Source organism: Watersipora subatra, chromosome 8 (assembly GCF_963576615.1).
Source record: "Watersipora subatra chromosome 8, tzWatSuba1.1, whole genome shotgun sequence".
Taxonomy (NCBI): Eukaryota; Metazoa; Bryozoa; class Gymnolaemata; order Cheilostomatida; family Watersiporidae; genus Watersipora; species Watersipora subatra.
In genome coordinates, this window is record NC_088715.1 from 62,307,270 (window position 1) to 62,329,831 (window position 22,562).

Genomic DNA, 22,562 nt, shown 5'->3' on the forward strand with positions numbered 1-22,562 from the left:
CCAACATTTTGGTTGGCTGGCGGCTCTTACAATACATCATGCAATGGAGCTTTCACTTTTTTGCTGGGGAAAAATATCCCATGAACGAATAGTGTATTTTTTTTATTTAAAATTCAATAAAAATGGCTTTCTATAAGCATACGTAGCTTGAACTCAAATTTATCTGTTTTTTCAAGTTCTTTTGTACGTAAACATCTATTCACATACAATGTATGTATTACAGCAACTGTCTATGTATGGGAAGCTTTAAAACATTATTTTCGAGGTGGACCAATGCCGCAGTACTTACACCATGTTGATATGAATATTCATTTGTAACTGCCACCTCTGTTCTCATTATAAACCACACATACTTTACCCTTTCTCTCTGGGATTGTTTAACACGCGTGTCTAGCTGTCCATCTAGCTTGCATGTTTCTCAGGCTTTGCCAACCACCATGCTTACGAGATTCTTGGTAGCTACCTAGCAGGCCTTTGGTTACCTCTACTACAGTATAAAGTTACAATATTTCATTGGCATTGTGACATTGAGGTTTTGCTTGTATGGAATGTATGCATTAGTCATTGCTTTTGTCGAGTAGTTGGAAGCTTTTGGTTTGGCCTCTCATTGTTCTCCTTTTAGCAGCATAAGTGTTGGTCATCTGATCAGCTATAATGGCAACCCCTCCCATTCCAGCATTATACTCTGCCACTACAATTGGTATGGTTTTGAACAAATCATTTTGAAGCGTCTTTTTGTGAGTCCTTGCTGAAGTGTGTGTAGACAGCATGCCTTCTTGTTTCCTATCTACCCAACACAATGCCAAGATATGGCCATCTCTTATCACTCATTTTTTTCACAGGGAACTCATCTAGTGTAATTATGTTAATCTACTATTAGATGTATCAGACTATTACTGTAACATGTATCTACTATTACATGTATCAAATGGCTTCTCTTTGTTAGATACTTCGAGGTGTTTGGTATAATAAGGCAGTCTTGTGCACATATCCAGTCTTTGAGTCAGCAAGATTGTAGTCTTTTTCACCCCAATATTTTTTATGTCGATGTAGTTCACCAGTTAGTGACAAAGTTTGAATCCCGCAATTGTTTTATTTATTTAAGGTTACTTTGGAGAGATCATAACCTTGCTGCCATCTATATGCCAAATATTTCAGGATTTTTCTAAAATTATATTGAGGATCATGACCTACGCTTCAAGGAGGGAAGCTCGCTAGTGCTATTAGAAGCCTGGATAAATTTTCATTTTTACTTGAAATGCTAAAAAGTTTTGGCTATGATACCTTTGATTGAAATAAGCTTCTTTGTTTGGAGCATTTCACAAATCCTTGTTTAGACTATATCAGATAAATGCTCTTTTCCCTAAATTCAGACCATTGTTGCAGAACTCACTGTTTTGCACTTATCAATTCATAGTATTTGCTCATTTCTGTTACTATAAAGGCCCACAAATTACTTCCACCGTTCTTAATAGGTTGCAGGATGTAATCAAAATGCTTTAAGGGTGGAATTTCAGCAGATGGTATGAAGTTAGGCTCTGAATGAAAGGAAAGATTTTGTGGTATTTTAGCGATGGAGGCTTGTCACCATTTTGACTCAGTGATATTTTTCCAACCTTTACAAGTCTGTTTGGTTGATTTTGCCTTATTCCCTGATCCTCTGGTGGTTGTAAAAGGGGTATTAGAGCTGGTAGCACTGGTGTTATTTGTATTGGGGTTGCTATTATGAGGCACTCGTCTTGTACGCACTGCAACAGATCTAGCAGAGACAAAATAATAATCATCTGACCTGCAAAAATCATCACTGCTCTTTCATTGTATTCAAACTCTTTAGTGTTTACTTCACTGCCATCATCTGAATTATCATATTGATCAGTCAGCTACCATTGAACACCACAGGATCAAAAATGTTTTAAATTTTGATTTTAAACTTCAAGTTTCACATAGACATTTCTTCTCCATCCATTTTATTAGGATAGCGTTTCCATTTTTCTTTAGTTTTTAGCAAAGCATAATGCATCCTCAGTTAATCATTTCATGTAATAGGTCATAGATAAATACATTGCACACAATATTTAAAACTTTATGAAATTGATATCCTTTTCCTGTGTAACTAGACAACAGGTTCATGAACTACTACTAAAAATGACAAATGTCATTTGTGCATGGAAACAATAAATTAAATTTACATGTATATCGTTTTCCAGCTAAAGATTGAGTTCAAAACTTGTTTGAACTATTGCTTTTTAATTTTTGCCATGAAAATAACTATCAAAATGCTAGGTTTATCCTTTTTTGGTAAAGTTTAAAACTCTAAAATGTTTATCAGATAATTGCAGATAATCAGCCAATAAATGTGAGCATTGCAACCAATACCAAAAAACTTCCTATAGACACCATCATACTGGTCTAACTGCGTTTGCCATCAAATACGGGCATCCAATGCATTAGTTTGTGTATTGATCTTTGTCGCCACAGCTTAAACATATGCCATAAATTAGCGGCTTATTGAAATTAGCTTGCCATTGAAAAGAGGTTTGAAAGCTGGCATCAACTCTCTTGTATCTTGCAAAAATAAGTGTTCTTTTGTCAGAGACATGATATTACAGTGAAATGCTGACTTATGATCACTTCTGCATACAACATTTTGAACATATGATGTCAGCTTTAACAAGTAATATCTCGACATCCAATGTAGATTTCAACATGTCTTAAATTTCTGAAAACATTACAATTTTGTAAATTAAAAGAAACAATCGTTCAGATTATAAATATATCATGAAAACAATAAAAAATATATAAAGTGAGTTTAAACTAAAATAGTAGAAGCTATACAAAACAATCGGCGAACTGTAATTAGCTTTCTCTACCATCAAACTCCATTATTATACACACTATTGTGTCTACATCAAGTAGAGAAACATTAAAAGCCTTTTACTTATTAGTGTTTTATTGCTTTGAACTTTGCATATAATTTAAGCTTTTACATTCAGTTTTTGCCTTTTTATATAACGCATTAGTTTTAATACTAAATGTGCCTGTTATTGGTGGAAGTGTTTATCTTTTTTGGATGTGGCAAGATCAAAACTTCTCCCATTTAGCAAAAAGATATTTTTCCTCAACTGATTACAAATATTTCAAATCCGATGTCACCTATTGGTATGTTGATTTCATGTATAGACTCTTATGCACCGTGGCCTATCTTACCAGAAAAAGATCATCAATTGATCTTTTTGGGTAAGATTGGTCAAGGTGCGTAACATGCTGTATCATCATTATACCTGTATCATCATTAAGTATAATGAGGATACAGCTAGTTATAGCTAATAGAATACCATAAAACCTCTAATTGAACGCCATGGCGCTCTATTTTTCAACCATTCCTCTATGTTGGCGGTCATTAGAGGTAGTGTTCAACTAGAGGCTGGTGTTGTATTTTTCAAATAGCTTGTCAGAATTTTGAGAAGATGAATTTAGCCCTTTCACGGGTGAACTGAGGGTCGTCCATATTTTGTCCTCTTCTTCCGGTGGAGCGATATTAAACCTTTGGGATGTCAAAAACCTACTAACTTACCTTCAACTTGTCAAAGATCTATTAATAAATATGCATTGAGAACCGAGAAATATCTCTACCAGTTGATATTTATCTCTTGTAATTAACCTGTGATGATATTATAGCTTTGCAATCCGTTGGAGCTCTCAATTTTTATTTCATTCTAAATTTCAAGACATGTTTATTTTACATTTATACTAGCTGAATGCCTGGCGTTGCCCGAGTAATAAAAGTCTTTGGACAGAAAATTTATTTTATTTAGCATTTACCACATTTACCTTTTTAACTTAACCTTAACCTATTATAGGTCTATACAATATTTTTGCCTTACGATGCCAACACTGAAACGAACTAAAATCATATAATCAAATATTAAATAATTTTTCATTGCAATTTTTTTCATTTGTAATTGCAAAACAGACTATATTCAGTCATTACTTGCTAATGATTTCACATTTACATCTAAACACCTTAATAGTTTTATTTTTCCTCCTAATTTATTTCAACGAAACACTTATTTCATGGTATAAAATTTAAAAGCTACAGTTGTTTGAAAAACTTCTTTTTTCTTTTAATTCATTTGATCTGCACAAAAAACTTTTCCAATGATGTGAAGTTTTAAAGTTAAAAAGGTAAATGTGGTAAATGCTAAATAAAATAAATTTTCTGTCCAAAGACTTTTATTACTCGGGCAACGCCAGGCATTCAGCTAGTATAAATGTAAAATAAACATGTCTTGAAATTTAGAATGAAATAAAAATTGAGAGCTCCAACGGATAGATAGATTGGTCTACAAAGCCTATAGTAATTATCTAACACAATCACTTCCTGGTAAAAATCATCATCATTAAAAAATAGTAACAAAACAATATGTTAACCATAGTAACTATAGTTACCTAGAATAACTTTAGGGCATTTTGTGGTTATGACCTGCAAGAAAATGTAATATTACAATGTACTACGTGCAGAGTTCTTACCTTCGAGACAGACGTGTAACACAAAAGCTGAATCTAGCTTAAATTCTTTAGCTTACTAAAACATACTTGAAGGAAGTTTTAATATGCATTTTAGTAAACTTTTAACTAAAATCTTATTACTCATCTGTTTGCGAACCTTTTTTCACCATAACGGATGACACTGAACTGAAATACAATCGCCAAAATTTAGTTTCGGGAGAAACTATTTTTGATATTTATGTAGTTTGGTGGTAAAAAATTAGCCTTAGTATGACGAGGACGAAGAAGCATTGTGTTTCATAAAGTTAGTAGAGTTCATAGACTTTCAATTAATACGTCATTTAGCGTGTGAAATCGGGAAAAGAGAATACGGTATATAGTAATAGCTATGAATCGTGAGAGCTTTTCTAGACTTGTGGTTAGACAAGGTGTTAACAAGCATGCAGCTACAATCTTCATGAGTACAAGTCCAGCACGATGTGAGCTTTTAATTCCAAGATTTTCATGGCTGTAGCTGGACAAACCGATGTACAGAAGAACAGAAGAACAGACACAAACTTAGAGATTTATATATATACATGTAGATTTACAATAAATGTACCAATGTTGCATAAAAACTCATTGCACTCTCAATATGTTTGCTACAGTTTGTAGTCAAAACTAGTTTTTTTTGTACAATAGAAGAGAAATTACGAGCATCGATCAACTGTAAGATCAAATTACCGCGATGATGCTATCAAATAATATGCTATATATCTGCAAATTTAGAAGTTATATAATGATAATCTATCAAATGCTACAATTATATATTCATGAACAAGTGGCATAAACGAACCATACTTATATTACATACAGGAACAAAAATTATTGTTTTTGAAAGAGAAATATTTGCATCGTTTGCTCGGATCGCGCCATTCCGATTGTTGCTTTCAATGGACCAAACATTTTCTGGTTGTCCAATACCTTCCACAATCAGGCCTGTATTCACTGGTTGCAAGTTGGGGTGGCTAATGTTAGGCGACTAGTTATGAACACCTGGGGATGTGGAGGGGAGCGGTGTAAGCCCCCCAACAGGTTTCTCTCATGTAGGGCCTCAGCCGGACCTCTCATGTGAAGTTTAAAACTTTTTTATCGGAAAGTATCAACATTTTTCTATTTTTTGAGATTTGTTTTGTTTTAGGTGATGTGACTGCCGGGGCGTTTTTAGATTTAAATAGGCAAAACTTGACTGCAGTTAAAATGCTCGGACAAGAAACATCTTTTTCTTTTGAGCGTTTTAACAAAGATCAATTTTGCCGATTTCATTTTAAGTTCATCCGGAGGTTTTCACGCTTTCGATAGGACATTTCCAAGCAGATGTTTGGTAAAACTTGACCTTTTGCAAACCTTTATAAAAGTCGTTAACATGAATATTTTGCCGCTGATGATAATAATGACGCCTAAGAACTACTAAAAGTTGATTTTTGTCTCCATGGCTTGGAATAAAGTGATATTCTACAGCGATAAAAACCGTCTCCATAGCCGTTGGGCAAATAACTGTTCAAGTAAATGATGTTGAGGTCAAGTTATCTGAAGCAATTTAACATTGCGTGGGAACGGACCAAACAAATCCGTTCGAGTTACCCTCGTATTCGAGATACCCTCGTATTCGAGATGAAATGTTACACTTTATCCGAGGGCAAGTTTGACTGTACTTAGCCGCGGAAAGTTCCTAAAAAGTTGGGGCGGGCCAGCCGCCCCAGGGAATACGAGCCTGTCCACAATGTCTTCTGATCTCAGCTTTTCTTCTGCACTGCTGAACTAGTCAATCGTAGCGCCGAAACAAGTTTTTGGCAGAGCAAAACTTTTACGCGTTCAGCACGAATGGAACACGTGAAAGTTTTGCTCGCTAAATATAGCCTTTGGCCTAAACTAGATGTTCCTCTATCATCGTATATTTAAACCGTTTTTATATACATGTACATCAAAGTATCAAGACTACGTTAAACAAGGAGCTACTTTTAGCCTGAAACAGTTATTAATTATTTCTATGGTGTTGCTTTTAAAGTTTTAACAAAAAAAAAGTGAAAAGCTGTGGAGTTGGACAACAAAAAAATTGATTGTTATTGATGTAAACGATTCATTATTTATACGATTTTTGAACATTTTTCTACTGATCACTTGACATTATGGGTTCATAAAAATCAAAGATTGTCAAAGTGGCGGTAAAATAGAGGCTGCGTTCAAATAGAGGGTGGTGCTCTATTTTTCAACCCTTTCATAGTGTTGGTCAAACTAAGGTGGCGTTCATTTAGAGGTGGCATTCAAATCGAGGTTTTATGGTATGTTAGTAGGCAGTGATTCTTAGTCCACATGCTATACATAACTCACTGTAGCTGATGGGTAAGCTTCTGTGGTTTATGGATTTGCTAAAATAGTACTTCCACTCATATTCATTAGTGATTGTTTAACATATTATGCATTTGTGCTTTGCTTATATTTTTTTATTGAGATAGGCATTAATTTTGTAAAGTGTCATTCATGCAGTTGATTCTTCGATAGGTTTCCATTAGCTCATGAAAAACGGTTAGCGGTTAATTGTATTGATTAAGCTTTGCACTGGCATTTTCATCACTATCAGAAAGTGCTAGCTGGGGCTATCCTTATTTCAGAGAACTCATTCTAATTAGAGGTAAAAATAATTTTACCTCATAAAAGAAAAGCAAAGCTGGCCTAAATATATAGAATAAAGTTTCAGCTGTTTTTGAGCCTTGCTTATTCAACGTTATCAGTTTTATTGAACAAGAAAGAACGACTGTAGTCATAAACGCATAGTTTCATGTTTCATAGTTTTCTAATCGGTTCTACACAAGGGAATACATGTATAAGAAAAATCTGGCTTACATCTACTTTTCCCGCCTTCACGCAGTTTTCTTTTCGTCAATTCTCAGTTTTATTTTGGTATATTCAGCTGCTAAAGGCAAATCTGCACACTGCCATGGCCTACTGTCAGCAGACATTGAAGACTTCAGAGGAAACTGAACACTTCGAGAAGGCGATCGGTGAGATGAAGTCCATCTGTCGTCTCACTTCACCAGCAGGAGATGACATGTAAGTTAGGGAATTCCTATTACCAATATATGACACATTGCGCAATCAGCTTTTTTATTCTCCTGTGACCAAATTCCTGCTACAATCCATTGCATTCTGTTAAAACCAGTCGAAAAATCCATCTGTCCAATTCTTTCGCTACGACATGCCCTTTCAGTGACATGGGACATCATTTATTCCATACAGGATGCCACTTTAAAAGCTGCTCGATACGTCATTAGAAAGAAGTTGTATTTCTTGACTTGTACTAGGTGTAGACATTAAATTTCTTTTTTACAAAAAAGGAACATAACTATTATGAACAATAAAATGGTTGGATTCAGTACTTTTTCCAACAAGATATAGGCTGATCAGGAAGAAAGCGTGTCTCGACTTGTGCAGAAGACGCACAAATATGTGCAGGCATAGAGTGCTGCGAATATTTTATTTCATTGGGACTCTAAGTACTCACTTAGTAGTAAAAGTAGCAGTGAATCTGTTGATTCATATGGTGACTGTTATTTGGGTCATGATCTCAGAAACCATGGTTAAAGATGTGGTTGCGTCAAATTTGAGTTGATTTCAAAAGAAAGTATTTTTCTTTGTCTATCAGTTGATATGTTGTTTGTTGTGTTAGGCGATCTCATTGTCAAGATATTTGAAGATTAAAATCGAAAAAATTTGATTGCAGTAAACACGCTCAGGCCAAAAAACATGCCCAGACTTGCCCAAAATGATGTAATGTGCGATACAACCTGTCTCTATCTCTCGTATTCACATTGGCTATTGCGATAAAAGTCTAGTCCTACACGGCTCTATTGACATATATTTTATCTTGTACTTGCGTGTGTTGGCTAGAATAAAATTTTAAACCTAGCTACAGATACATTGTTACCAATGTCTCAAAGGCCTCAAACAAGGAAAATTAAAAACTTGTCATATTTGCTTTTTTTAAATGCTGTGTAAACATCTTAGTACCGACTACCAATTCTACCGGTCTACGGTAATTCTGTCAAGCACACTATGTAGAATGAGGTCTTTGTATCAGCACAGTACCGTCCACATTATGACCGTCGCCTATCCTGGGAGTGGGGCTGTATATCATTGCCCACACCGAAAACTAGTTTCTTACTACCGTAAGTAAAATAAGCAAGCTGCGTCTTTGAAAAGAATATGTGGCAAAACCTACTACATTCCTAAAAGTCATGTACATTGTATAGTCGACTGTCAACGTTATCCAGTCATTATTGGTATCAATGTGTAAAAAAAAATTCACTGGTCATATTTGATTAGTTGATTCAAGTACTAAACAAGTGGTCGAGCTATGCAAAGTTGTCTGTCCATGCAGCTCTGATTGCACCTCATAAATCCATGTATCAGAAAAGATTTCAGCACAGGTGTCAACGAGGCTATGATATATTCAATGTTCTGCAAATCATGTTTTGCATTATCTTCAATAATATTATTTTATTATATAATTTTTAAAAGCAAAAAAATTTTCTTCTTTGCATGAAGCTTTTTTAAAAATATCCATCAAGTCGTGGCCAATCACATAGTTTCAGCTGATACAATAAGACAAATTCATCTACTGCAGCAAACTCAAACAAAACATCATGGTTTATGCAGCACACATTCAAGTCTCTCTTTCCTGTTTATGACAGTCTCCACACTGACAAAGCTGCTTCGGCTGGTGGGACCACATAAACATCCTGTAATCGGTAAAACAAATGCAATAAATATATGTCATTCATAGATATGTCATTCTAACGCGTACCTACTGAAAGCTTTCAAATTGTGAGTTAGATTGTGAGTATAATTTTAAAAATGAATAAATGTTTAACAAAAGCATAAGTACGCTAAGCCAACGATTCAAAGCTTTGGTTCTGGAAGTTAAAGATTTGCATTGATCAATCGATTTTCTTCACTTTCTACAAGTGAGAAGTGAACGTCTAAAGTCAAATCATCAATCTAATTTTCTAGATAAAACTGTCACAGAAAATTTGAAGCAAATATAGCTCGGTGAAACGATAAAAAATTATCAAATGATGATTGGTGATAGCAAAAAGTTATAATTTTATTACATGGATAATTTTAGTACATGTATTAATGAGTACTGAAAATATTACCTTTAGTATATTCATCAATCTAAGCCATTGTATTGCTAGATGCTATGGATTAAAAAGAAGCCGTCAAGAACTCACTGCATTGTACATACGTATCTCGCTCGCGCAGGAAATTGCATTGTAACCTCAAGCAGAGAAATATAATCTGAATGTAAACTCAACAGTATATCTATAGGAGACTCAAAGTAAAAGATAAATTTACCTCCATTCTCCTATCTTCCTCCGTAGAACCTTAACCATCTGATGCCCAGAAAACTCGAAGTCACCTTCGCAGTAACTTTACAGCAATTTTTACAATTCTGTTGTTCGTCAATAAAACGTGTCAGTCGAGTAATTCATCAAAGTAACAATGTTAATTAATTTAGTAAATATCGATGTCCATGCGATTTAATAATAGAGTAAAATCCCTAAATTTGAGAACACAGACAACGCGTTATACGAGTGATAACATTTATTACGACCTATACAAAAATTTCGTGCTGATGATTGGCTAATGAAGCGATCTTATATTTATCGCTCGTGGACTCTTTTCAGATGTATCACTAGTTACGTCACGAATGAAGCACCCGCTGGAATGCGAGCTTTTTAAAAGATGGCCTCATTCAAACGCATATATCTCTGGACAGAATAGGTCTGCAAAGACAAAAATGACATCAAATTTTAGCTGATGTTTTAGCCTTTTATTGGTCTTAATTTCATTAAATCGACCTTTTTGACGCAACCACTTCTTTAAGTCGGGTGTGTGAGATTTGCAGTTTTCTACACTAACAGGAGAAAACTCTCACAGGTAATTTGCAAAAAAAATTTATCCTAGCTTAATTACAGCAGATTTAATGGTCAATAAACTGAATGCACGTTCACCATTGGTGCGAAAACATAGTTCTGAGAAAACTGGTGTTAAAGTTTGAGAAACGAAAACTAATGCACAATTTTGTTTACATTTCAAAACGTCATAGCAACCAATATCAAGAAGTTATAGTATTTATCTAGATTTCTGTGCTTATGTACAAAAAAATATGCCGAGTTTAAAAATCTAAACAGATTTTAGCTGGCTGTCATAGAAATAGCTGTATATCTATCAGAAAATGTATTACCCATTCTTAATTTCGCAGATATTTTAAACGGCTTGGCAGTATCTCGATTTTGGGCCGTAGTATCACCAACAAAACCTTAAAAAAAATATTAACAGTAACATATTGAACACCATCGGACACTATATACTCTGATCTTGTAAATTCGAATAGTTATTCTTATAATTAAATCTTATAATAATAATATAAAATTGAATCATTATTATTATTTTTAAAGGTTGACTTGCAACAAAATTCACATTGCAGTTATTTGGTATCAAAAGATTCACCATGTCTTAATCTGTTGTGTTGTAGGTGCCAAATACGTTGAAATGTGATTACAAGCTCCTAAAATCTCAAAAACGAAAAGCTGCCTTAGATTGGAATCTGTTTATTTATCTGACGTAGTCATTACAGTTTGGGTATCGCCTTGTCACGTGATGTTCTCACGTGAATTGAAAGGCCAATAAAAAGCTCAATATAAAACTTATCGTAGCACTAGTTTATGACAAACACTTCGGGTTTTACCGAAGACCCCATATCAAATATAAATGCTCGCTACTTTACAGTTTTGTTTCGGCATTATTCAATCGTCAAGTCGTAATCTGATCACGTGACACAATACTTGGTTTTATTGAATGCGTGAAGTATATTTGTGAAAATATTTCGACGAATGAGGTTGCATGAAAGTGTAAACAGAAACCATCCTGTAACAACTACATCCCATTTGAGCCATTTTGGAAAGCGAATCCAAACAACGGCGGTCTCGTGTGGCTGCGATTAACTGTTTGTTTTTTAACTTTTAAAAGCTTGTAATCACATTCCCATATATTTTTGCACCTACCACACAACAGAGTAAGACATGGTGAATCTGTTCATATCAAATAACTGTAATGTGAATTTCATTGCAAGTCAACCTTTAAATATTACAATAATCTTATAAGAATCGTTAGGAAAATATCATCATCATTCCCTTTACTTTCACTGCTTTTGACATCAGTTGAAATACTAAAGTACTCATTAAAATTCTCCAAAATGTCAGAGTTATCTTTAAAGCACATAAATTATATAATTTTTTTGTTATATAGTTCAATACATCAGAGTCTTGGCTTTCGATTGAGCCTATATTCAATACACAAAGAATAATAGAACTATGAAAAACAGGGTGTCAAAAGTATGTCCTGCAATAAAAAAACACTTGGTTGCGGTTCCCACAATGTGATGTCATAATTATTATTTAGCCTTAGGTAGTCGATCCTTTTCGCTGCCATTGAGGCTGTGCTTTTCTGTGACAATCGGTACTGTTAAACCCAGAGAGCGCTAATAATAAACTAGGATTCTAGATAATCAACAATGCCCGGGGTCTTGCTAATGCCCAACCAATACAAACACATGTTCTGGGTTGATGAATTATGCTTTAATAAATATACTGTCTTCGATAAAGGTAATGAAATCACATCGATTAAATTGTGACCTGCAGTTGCGTGGCCCCAAGACTATATATCGCACTTTCGCGAGAACACGCAATGTTTGAAATTAACTAGTCTCAGTCGTGCCCCTCAATATCACAATAAAAAGAGAGGGCTACTGCATAATATCATCGAGAAAACATAGTATGGTGCTTGGAATCTGAGTTATTTATTATAGAAATAATCTGTACATGGAGAGCTAATGATACTGGTTCCTTTGTCATCTTCATTGGTTCTCTGGAGTTGTCCTACCTTTGCCTGCCACTAGCGTTGTTATCGTAGTTGATAAATATAAGCGGTAAGCAATAAAACAAGCGGTAAGAGCACGCAACACCGATTATGAAAATTGTGACGTCACAATTTTCGAGCTTATACAATTCAACATTTCTGCGCTAAAGCTCTGGGGAAATCCTATAAACACCAACCAATGCCTGTCTCACCATGTCAAACACTGGCTCATTCGAAAGCCAAAACTCTGATGTATTAAAATATTTGGATAAAAAAATTATGTAATTTATGTGCTTTAAAATCGGCAAAAACTATGTCGATTACTTTTATCGGACGCCATTTTTCAATATATACTTCTTGTTTAGCTCAGCAACAGTTTTAAGGCGGTTTTTACGAGAGTTGGAGACTTCTATTGGCTAAACTGACTTCAGATTCAGAAAGATCACTCTTTGATTGGTCTGGATGCATGTGTTGCAAAAATCATTACCAATATTATAAATTCAGTTAGTGCAGCTTCTAAGTCGGATAACTCAACTTCGCGATTTGCAACTTAACCATGGTTTCTGAGATCGCGACCCATTTAGTTGTAGCTGATGTCTCCAGGAAGAGTAGGTTGGAAAGAAATATTTCAAGGCAAATTTTCAATTTTTTTATCTCAAACACTTTTTTAAAATTGCTATTTCCACTATTTACACCTATTAAAATTAGTCCATCTTGTAGGAGAACATGCACTGATCACTCTCGTTTTTATTTTATGGCGCTTGGATGAATACTTGGTTTAATTTGATTTATTTTATGGATCAATAATTTTCAAATTATGGTAAAAAATTTTGGCCCATGCTCGACTTCAAAAATTTTCAGAAAATTATTTTAGTGCCAGCCAAAAAACTTCAAGTTTTAAAATTCATCTTCTCTCTGAGAACAACTTAATAAAAAAGACTTTGATATGTGAGTGTTTCTATGTTGCATACGCACAAGTTCCTTGCTAATCCAACCTTGAAGCCTGGGCCCAAGATAATTGGAAAATATGTTTTTCCACCTGATCCTATACCTGATCCTCGAGTTGACTCAGATTCAGGTTTTATCTGAGTTTATTCCTAGTTTTTATGTAAAATAAGTTAACTTTGTAATCTTGTAATCTTCCCTAAACTCTGGTTTACGGAAGATTACAAAATTTTTGTGTTTCTGTGTGGTGTAGGATTTTAGTAAAATGCCGAAGTTTCAAGTCGATAGGAATCTTGGTCCTTGAGATAAAGCAACATACCCTTAACACTTATATCCGAATGAGAAATGAAAAATGGTTGCTGACAACACACTAGTTTTTTTTTGCACTTCCGGTTTACGTAGAGTTACTAATCTTTGATTTGATCACTTTTTGCGGTATACGTATGTTTTTATTATATTTCAAGTTGGTTGGACTATTTTTTGAGATGTTGCCAAAATAAACAAATTTGGGGGTTGGGGGGCGTGAGATGCGTGAGGCATGGGGCAATTGCGTGAGTCTCACGCCCAATGCGTGAGAGTTGGCAGGTATGATTTCTAATGACATACTGATAGAAAGCCTTGGTAATGAATATAAAAACTTGGCAAGCTAACTGAAAAATCAAACTAAAAAGCTTTTTCTCCTCAGCAACAATAGATTTACACTAAAATATTTGTTTTTCTATTTTTAAAAATAAATACACTCCATCAGACTCGGTTTACATCAACCATGTTTATTTGGTTACTTCTAAAACATAACCTCTTTGACAGAGTGTGAAAAAACCACTTACTCTATTTGATTTCTGTTTTTTTATCGAGTTCTACAAGCTTGGAGCTTCTCAATGATATTCAGATCAAAAGGAATTGTGTTATCCTACAGGCTTTCATACTTTCATGCTTAACTTACAGCGAAAGTTTTTAACTAGATTTTCACTACAGAAACCTGTGATGATAAGTATCCTAAATACCTGACCCCGATTAATCTTCATAAAATAGGAAAATACCTCCAGAATTGTGTTTTTAAATTTTTTTTGGCTGCATCAAGTTTATAGTTTTTAGCACCAGTTGATGTTGTGCAACTTGGAATATTTTAATTATAGCTAAACTCACATCACGCAAATTTCAAGGCAGCTAGCTGTTTATTTGTACAAAAATTTTGCAATTGTAAGTAAATTGCTGAAATGCAGAAATAGCCTATTAATTGATTTACTAATTTCGTCTGTAGCAGTAAGCCATCGTTGCTGCCTTTTACGAATTTAAACTCGTCAGTAGCCTATAGCAACATCTGAGGAAGTTCATATTGTTGCTAGCTCATTTTCTATGTCGTTATCACTAGCGTAATGTCTATGTTGTTACTACTGACTACCCAGCGTTGCCCGGTATTATGTTGTTACTACTGACTACCGAGCGTTGCCCGGTATTATGTTGTTACTACTGACTGCCCAGCGTTGCCCGGTATTATGTTGTTACTACTGACTGCCCAGCGTTGCCCGGTATAATGTTGTTACTACTGACTGCCCAGCGTTGCCCGGTATTATGTTGTTACTACTGACTACCCAGCGTTGCCCGGTATTATGTTGTTACTACTGACTGCCCAGCGTTGCCCGGTATTATGTTGTTACTACTGACTACCCAGCGTTGCCCGGTATTATGTTGTTACTACTGACTATACCCAGCGTTGCCCGGTATTATGTTGTTACTACTGACTACCCAGCGTTTCCCGGTATTATGTTGTTACTACTGACTATACCCGGCGTTGCCCGGTATTATGTTGTTACTACTGACTATACCCAGCGTTTCCCGGTATTATGTTGTTACTACTGACTACCCAGCGTTGCCCGGTATTAGGTTGTTACTACTGACTACCCAATGTTGCCCGGATTATGTTGTTACTACTGACTATACCCAGCGTTTCCCGGTAATAAAAGATTTTCGCACAGAACTTTCATTTTTATTTAACATATGCACTATTTTAAATTTTTAACGAAGGCGTTTATTTATATATTACATATTAAAATTATTTTAATATTTGGTCGGCGCGTTTGGGCTGGCTAACACCTACTTATGCCAATTCAATCAGGAATTACGAATTTGAAAAATTCAAAGGAAACCATCATAAGCTAATTCACAAAGCAAATACTCTAATGAACTTTTGTGATAATTCAATATTCGTTTGTTGAGGAAAGAAAGTAATAATAAAACAAACTTTATAAACTTATATTATAAACTTTTAAATTTATATCATGTTTATAAATGCAGTATTTATTTAACAAACTAAGAGAGGGAGTAATAACTGATAACTATAACCTTAGGTATATGATGGTACTGTAAAATAGAACAATAACCATGTTTATTCTAAAATGTGATTCAATGATTGTAAATGATTCAATTATGAATTCGTGGAATTTGAAGGACAAAATATGTAGGCTAATTTACAAAGCAAGTAATGAACTTTTGTGTTAAACTTGGATAACGAGCTCGATATTCGTTTGTTGAGAAAAGGAAATGGCACTTGTTAGTATATATCCTTAACTGACTAAAAATGTAATACCACAACAACAATGTTTTAAATGGAAGTGATTAAAGTATTAGCTGTAGAAATAGTTTTAATTAAAACAAATAAAGAAATATCTAATGCGAAACTCTAAATAAAGAAAAGAGGTGAAGTTTTGATCATATTCCATGATTGTGACACACAAGCTATAGGAGCCGAGCGTGCTAGTATTTTAACAATTGTGACATAAGTATTTGCCCAAAACATTTGCGTGGTGTCAATGTAGTGTAATGGCAAACTACCATTTCACAGTCTTGGATGTACTGAGATCGAACCCCGGGAAGTGGATTTCTATTATAAGACTGTAATCGCTATGAGTTGACGAACACTCTTATTTATATATAGACTAAATGTATGCCCCGTGTTGCCTGGGTAATACAAAAGTTTTTACACAGAAAACTTATCTTTATTTCACCTTAACAACATTGACCATTCGAACTTTCAAACTTCATATCATGGGAAAAGTATTTTTGTACAGTTCAAATAAAGTAAGAGAAAAAGTAAACAATGAGTATTTGGAAGTGTGTGTATAAACAGTTAAATGTTGCAGCAGAAGCTCTTTGTATTCAAAATTTTGAGGGATGATCAGGGTACCTCTCAATAATGGTACAAATGTAACAATGAGATATCAGACTGTCTGTGTCTGGTACTTTGTCTGACCAAATAGAGAAAAAATGTAGAGGCAATTCCTACTCTAGATAATACATTTGTCCACGTAAAAAGTATTTAGCTTTTAAAGATGAACGGAAACGTGAAATAGGAGTGTAGCGACACAATTGAAATTGAAACGAAACATTTTAAAATTACGTATTTAATAAATAGGTAATGGTGAGAGAAATTCGCTTTTAAAAAAGTTTGTTAAATTTAGCAATAGTAAAAGGTAATATTAATCAATAATACAAAGCACATATTTAGTGTGTACAATTTTTATAAGGATATATCTGTATGTAAGAGCATTAGAAATGATAAGAACAGCTTAGCCTAGTGATTAGGAGCGCTTGTTCGTAGACTTGCGATTTGAATGCCTTGAGTTGAAATCCTCTGCAAAGCAAATTTCAATTGCTATAACCGGACTCAGAAATGACCAACCAAAAGATAGACAAAAAGACAAACAAATGCTGAGATTTATATGTATAAGTTACCAGATCATTGTTTTTTCCCATGACAATGCTAGTAGCTATATAAGGTTTTTGGTTACAGCATATGATAGCACTTGCTCATAATGCGTGTTTTGGTGACCTCAAAGAGTCTTCCGCCCAGGCAACGTGTTGTTTTTCTCAGGGACACGGCACAGAGAATCTGTAGTCACTTGTCCTCTGCACCTCTCCTCAGCAGCCGGTATTACCAGGCCTTTGTGGATAAAGTCATGGAGCACAGTGTCGTCACCACTAAAGATCTTGGCTTCATGTTTGATGACTATTCTCATGGTGATGACCTGGAGAGTTGGCTTTCCAATGGGTTTTTAAATGTCACTTCGGGATATCTCACACCACGGTAGGCATAGCATACTTACAATTTACCCTGTCATGTAGGTCACTATTCCATCGATGTCTGTGATCGTTGCATTGATATCTGTGATCTTTACTGTCCCCTCAATCATCTACCTTTACTGCGGCCTTTCAGCTTACTCTTCAACACTCAGTTCCAGGAGATTTTAACCGTATCCTAATCTTGCTTTTTCGAAATGCTCAGATACCCATGGGAGAGGATCATATGATGCAGACTATCATTAGGATTTCAAGGTTGCAGGTTTTTTCATGGAACACCAATCAAGCTCTTACTGTATTTAACAGGCTTCAAACTCAGCCTGGATGCTTGTTACAGGCTTCCCAGGGAGATCTCTCTGTCTTTCAGATACCATTTTACAGTGTCTTTATATCTTAGCATTTGACTTCCTAATCTACATGTACCCTCTGAGAGTTAAGTATAAAGTATGAACATCTGTATCCTAGTGCTATCTAGTCTGCTGAAAAGGTCTGTCAATCTGAGAGATCCACTGATAAGGATGTCATACACACATGGTTGTGAAACTATTGTTCGAATGTTTTTATTTATATGTTCTGCCAACATTTGATAATGAGCATGTCTAAGATGTATGCACTGAACTTACTAGCTGTGACAGCGTAAAGCATCAGAAGATTGCTCAGTATAGAGAAGATTGCTCAGTATACTGCACTTGGGGTGGTCCTGAGTTCTTTCTAGTTCCAAACTCAGTCTTGGAGTCTGCTGAATACTCTTGATGCGGCTGTCTTGGTGTTATTTGACTTTTGACCTCTTGGTGTTCTTATTCTGCAGCAACTTGAATCATATAAACATTGAATTACCATAACTTATGCGTGTTTTGCTTGCTATATCTGATATTTTTTACATTTTATTTTTTCTCTTTCACTCACTAAAGATTTTTTTCTCGTGATATCCAGTTGACTCTTTGTAAATCTTTTAAAAGTTGCCTTACGGATGTTTGATCAAGCTTTGTTATAATTTCTCACTTTGATTGTAAGGAAAGCATTGTAAAGGTGCCTCATTCCTGGGTTTCATTGCTACTATAAGTTGCACAAATCTTTTCTGAGACCTCATTTTAAAATTGATTATTAACTTCTAGCTTATGAAAAGAAGACTCAAAGTATGGATTAGTATTATTCAACGCCAAGGAATTTAGATCACTTTTTAGCAGCGACCTTGTGTCATGTTGCAGACGCTTGCAGATTTTGAGGAATGATCATAAACTCTTGGATCAGGAAACAATGAGGAAGATATATCCCTTAGAGCTTCTGGCCGAGATTTACATCATCGCGACTAGGAATGCGAAATCATCTGGCAATGGTAGGTTTGTGGAGACTAGATGAGTAACATGTGATGGTAACATTCCAGACGTAATTCCCAAGTTTTCCATCAACTTTCTATGAGTTTGTTTGGAAAGATAAGCGAGTAAAGGAATCCCAAGTTTTAAAGGAATCCCAAGTTTTAAAGGAATCCCAAGTTTTAAAGGAATCCCAAGTTTTAAAGATGAGCTTATACAAAATTTTAGTAGATTTTATCAGAAAGTGTTGATATTTTTCCATCAATTGAGATTGTTTTTGAGGTTTTGTGGCAGGATGTTTCAAGATTAAAATCGACACAACTTGATCGCGATTAAAAGGCTCAGAAGAAAAATACGGGCGAAATGATGTCTCTGTTTGTTATCATTGTGGTAATTGTTTTCAGCTATTGCGCTCAAGTTGCACTGTCATGCGTCTCTATTCTGTCAGTCTTTTCTATTCTGTAGGTTTTTTGCAATCGTAGACGTCATAATTTCACTTTTGTGTGATCTGAGCATTTTAGCCACGATCAACTTTTATGGATTTTAATCTTCAAATACCGTGGCAATTAGATCACCTCAAACATCAAGACAATCGCAAATTGTAGAAAAATACCGACATTTCCTAACAGAATTTCCTAAAATTTTATGCCAGTTGCTTTTTAAATGTGTTTCAAAATAAAATAGGGCAGAATGAAGCAATGAAGAACGACTAGAAAACCTCACCTAGAAAAACCTCACCAATGTATGAGGAAAAATGCCACTTTCAATGTTAGTCAAATTAGTTTTAATATAAAGTTTGGAAATCTATTTCCAGACTTCATTTCCAGAAAACTTCATAATAAAATACTAAAAACCACTTTTGTATGTATTTTTTGGCTTTCAAATTGTTTTTTGACGCAATTTCATCAGCGCAGTTCCCTTCTATTTTTTAGCCTGCCAGCACTTACATGCAGGTTTGGTTCAGGTTGTCTGCATCAGGTTACCGGTATTCCTTTTGACTAATGCTCCCTCTTTTTAGACTGGTCATTGCATTGAAAATTTCCAACTTTTGAAATCATTGAATAATTTTGGCTATATTAACATCACTATGGTCTTAGTTTTAAATAAGTTTATTTATTTCACTGTTAGAGTTTGTTTGGTTTGTAATTAACAGTTCATCTTTTTACTCGGAGAACAGCCTATGATTGAACTCGAACGCATCGAATATTCAAGAAGTGAGATCTGAAAATAGATTTTAGCAGCGCATTCAGTATAATAACTAGATGAAGTAATTCTATAATACTTTCCAAAGTTCTTGTTTTTCTGGACTGATGTCATTGTGTCATTGAGTTGTTATGAACAAATGCATCAACTCTCTAACTGGCTCTCGATATATAGGTCAATCGGTAAAGGTAGGTAAAGCTTTTTGGAATATTCAGAGTTTTACTTTATAGTCAGCAGATAATAAAATGAATAATGTTACTAATTTGACAAGTCAAGTATGGTGAAGGTGGCAAGATTGCGTTAGTAAGGCCACTCCCAAATGTACATTTCAAGGCAGCCTCAAGAGGCAGCTCCAAAATTTATATTGCGAATGTAGCATTGCGGATGAGTAAGTGTGTCACTGCAGCTTTCAATTAGAAGAGAGACGTGTCACTGTGCGAGTGCTGAGACATAACACTAAATTGTTGGGTTTATTTCTCCGTGTAAACTAGTGGATCTCTTCTAATTATGACCTTAACATATGTTGTCTTCATGGTTTTGCTAGTCGCATGGCAGCATTGCTGTACTTATTTACAGAAACTTTGATAAGAATGTGACAACTCCTCATTGGCTGCTGATTGCTGGAGTAAGAATCTAGCTACTACAACAAATTTGTGCTTCGATTAAAATTTTGAAGGCTGTTTAACAAATATAGGTGCATGTTGAGTATGCTTTACCTTATATAGTTATTCATCATATTTGGGGTTGTGGTCTCAGTCAGTCATGCTTATGCTCAAGTTATTCTCAAGGTCAACATAAGGTCATTAAAGTCTCGATGCAATTGTTATATCTTGTTGTACGAAGAATGTTGTAAACATTCGTGTATGCTTCTTAGGTTTTTACCTAGACATTATTTGGTGTAATAGCATGTAGCTTCAGGCAATCAATTTTGAACTTTCCAGAGAACGGGCCAGGAGTTGAAAGTCTGAGAGAGAGTCGTGGAAATGCTGCGCTCGCAGTCTGTGAAAAGGTCACGGCAATAGGTGGAAATATTCACCTCATGATGGAAACTGTCACAAGACGAAAATTGCTGAAAATTGAAATGCTCAAACCCAATCTGAGTCCTTCTACTCTGGAAGACTTGACCAGGAAATGGAATGGTGAGTCTTTCTCTTCATGTGTATTTCACCTGCTTTTGATTACTGCACTCTGTGGACTTCCCATCTCTTTTTAATAATTGTTTTCTTTTACCAATTGTTATTGCATTGAAGTGGTTTTGTTATAAATACTGTCAAACCCTAGCGTGTGACGTCAATTTGCTTCAAGATTGTCTTACCCGCTCAAACACCTACATTCACGCAGCGTTTAAACAAATATGCCATGCAGATAAGATTTTTTATTATGAGAATCAACATCTTTTGGTACCTCCTATTGAGATTATATAAATATAAAAAAGGTATAAGATTGCTCACATATGAAAATACTAAAAATAGACTTTAACATGCAATTTTACAAAAAAAATTATTTAATTCCATAATCTCCAAATTTTGTTCTATCATAAACTGTACAATATAATGAAAATTAACTTATAAATGAATTTAAAATAAATGTTTTGTTGGTCGTTGACGTCACGATCGTAATGCTTCGGCAAGTAGCATTCAGTTTTATCGTTGTTGTTCTCTACTTAAAATATTAATCTCAAAATGTTCTCCAATTAAAGTGAAACAACTTTCGTTACGGTTTAGATATAATTCGCAAGCATTTCAAGCTCTAAGCACCAGTTTTAGCATTATTAACACCTGCAAGGCAGTGTCACGCTGATCAGTAAAAATTATTATATTTACAGTGGACGTTCCTAACGTATACCTCCTATAACGGAAATTCCATGTGACGTAACAAAATTCTGTGAAGTTTCTGCTTCGTATTACATAGAAAATTCCATATAACGTAAAGTGTCGAGTCGGGCGAGTTTTCAAAATTGATTTGCATGTTAGTTTATTTCACCGCACTTGCGGAAGAAAAAACGCTGTGAGTATAGCATTATATCTATTATACATAACTTTTCCGACATTTTGGTTTGTCGTAATAAATCGTCGAAAGTGTTGACAAAACAGAATAGGATAGCTTTGCGATTGCTCATAAATACTTGAAAGCGGTCGATTAGTGCGGATATATTAGGTCGGTCTACTAGTCTGAATGTCACAAGTTGGAGTGTCGTCGAAAGTAATCGTTTATCTTAACCTTGAAACCTGGATACAGATAGACGATGAACAGGTAGAACCGCTTTTTATAGTAAAAAGAGTTTGTTGTTTTGCCTTATTGGAGACGGACAAAATATTTGTTGTTAGTTTTATTTTGCAGAACAGACTTTGCTGTGTAGCAAAAATAAGCAAATCGTTGTAAATGAACGTCGAAAATGTGCAGTCCCCATCAACTTGTAAATTTACAGCAATCATTGTCTATAAAACCAGTGAGATTGATCATAAAAAGGAGAAAAGTTGTTGGTTCAAACCAATTATGCTGCAGTTACGGTACAGCCCACAAATTAAAAGAGTCAAGTCAAGTTTTTCCTTTTTG

The 22,562-nt window shown here is 34.9% G+C and overlaps 1 protein-coding gene across 1 annotated transcript in view; it reads left to right on the forward strand.

The window, feature by feature from the left end:
* Window positions 1–22,562, forward strand: part of LOC137401574 (uncharacterized) — a 67,400-nt gene that overhangs the window by 31,788 nt on the left and 13,050 nt on the right. Inside the window, exons 7-10 of the mRNA XM_068088002.1 lie at window positions 7,460–7,599; window positions 17,285–17,497; window positions 18,699–18,826; window positions 20,948–21,145. Coding sequence (XP_067944103.1) covers window positions 7,460–7,599; window positions 17,285–17,497; window positions 18,699–18,826; window positions 20,948–21,145 — 679 coding nt within the window. The remainder of the gene's footprint in view (window positions 1–7,459; window positions 7,600–17,284; window positions 17,498–18,698; window positions 18,827–20,947; window positions 21,146–22,562) is intronic.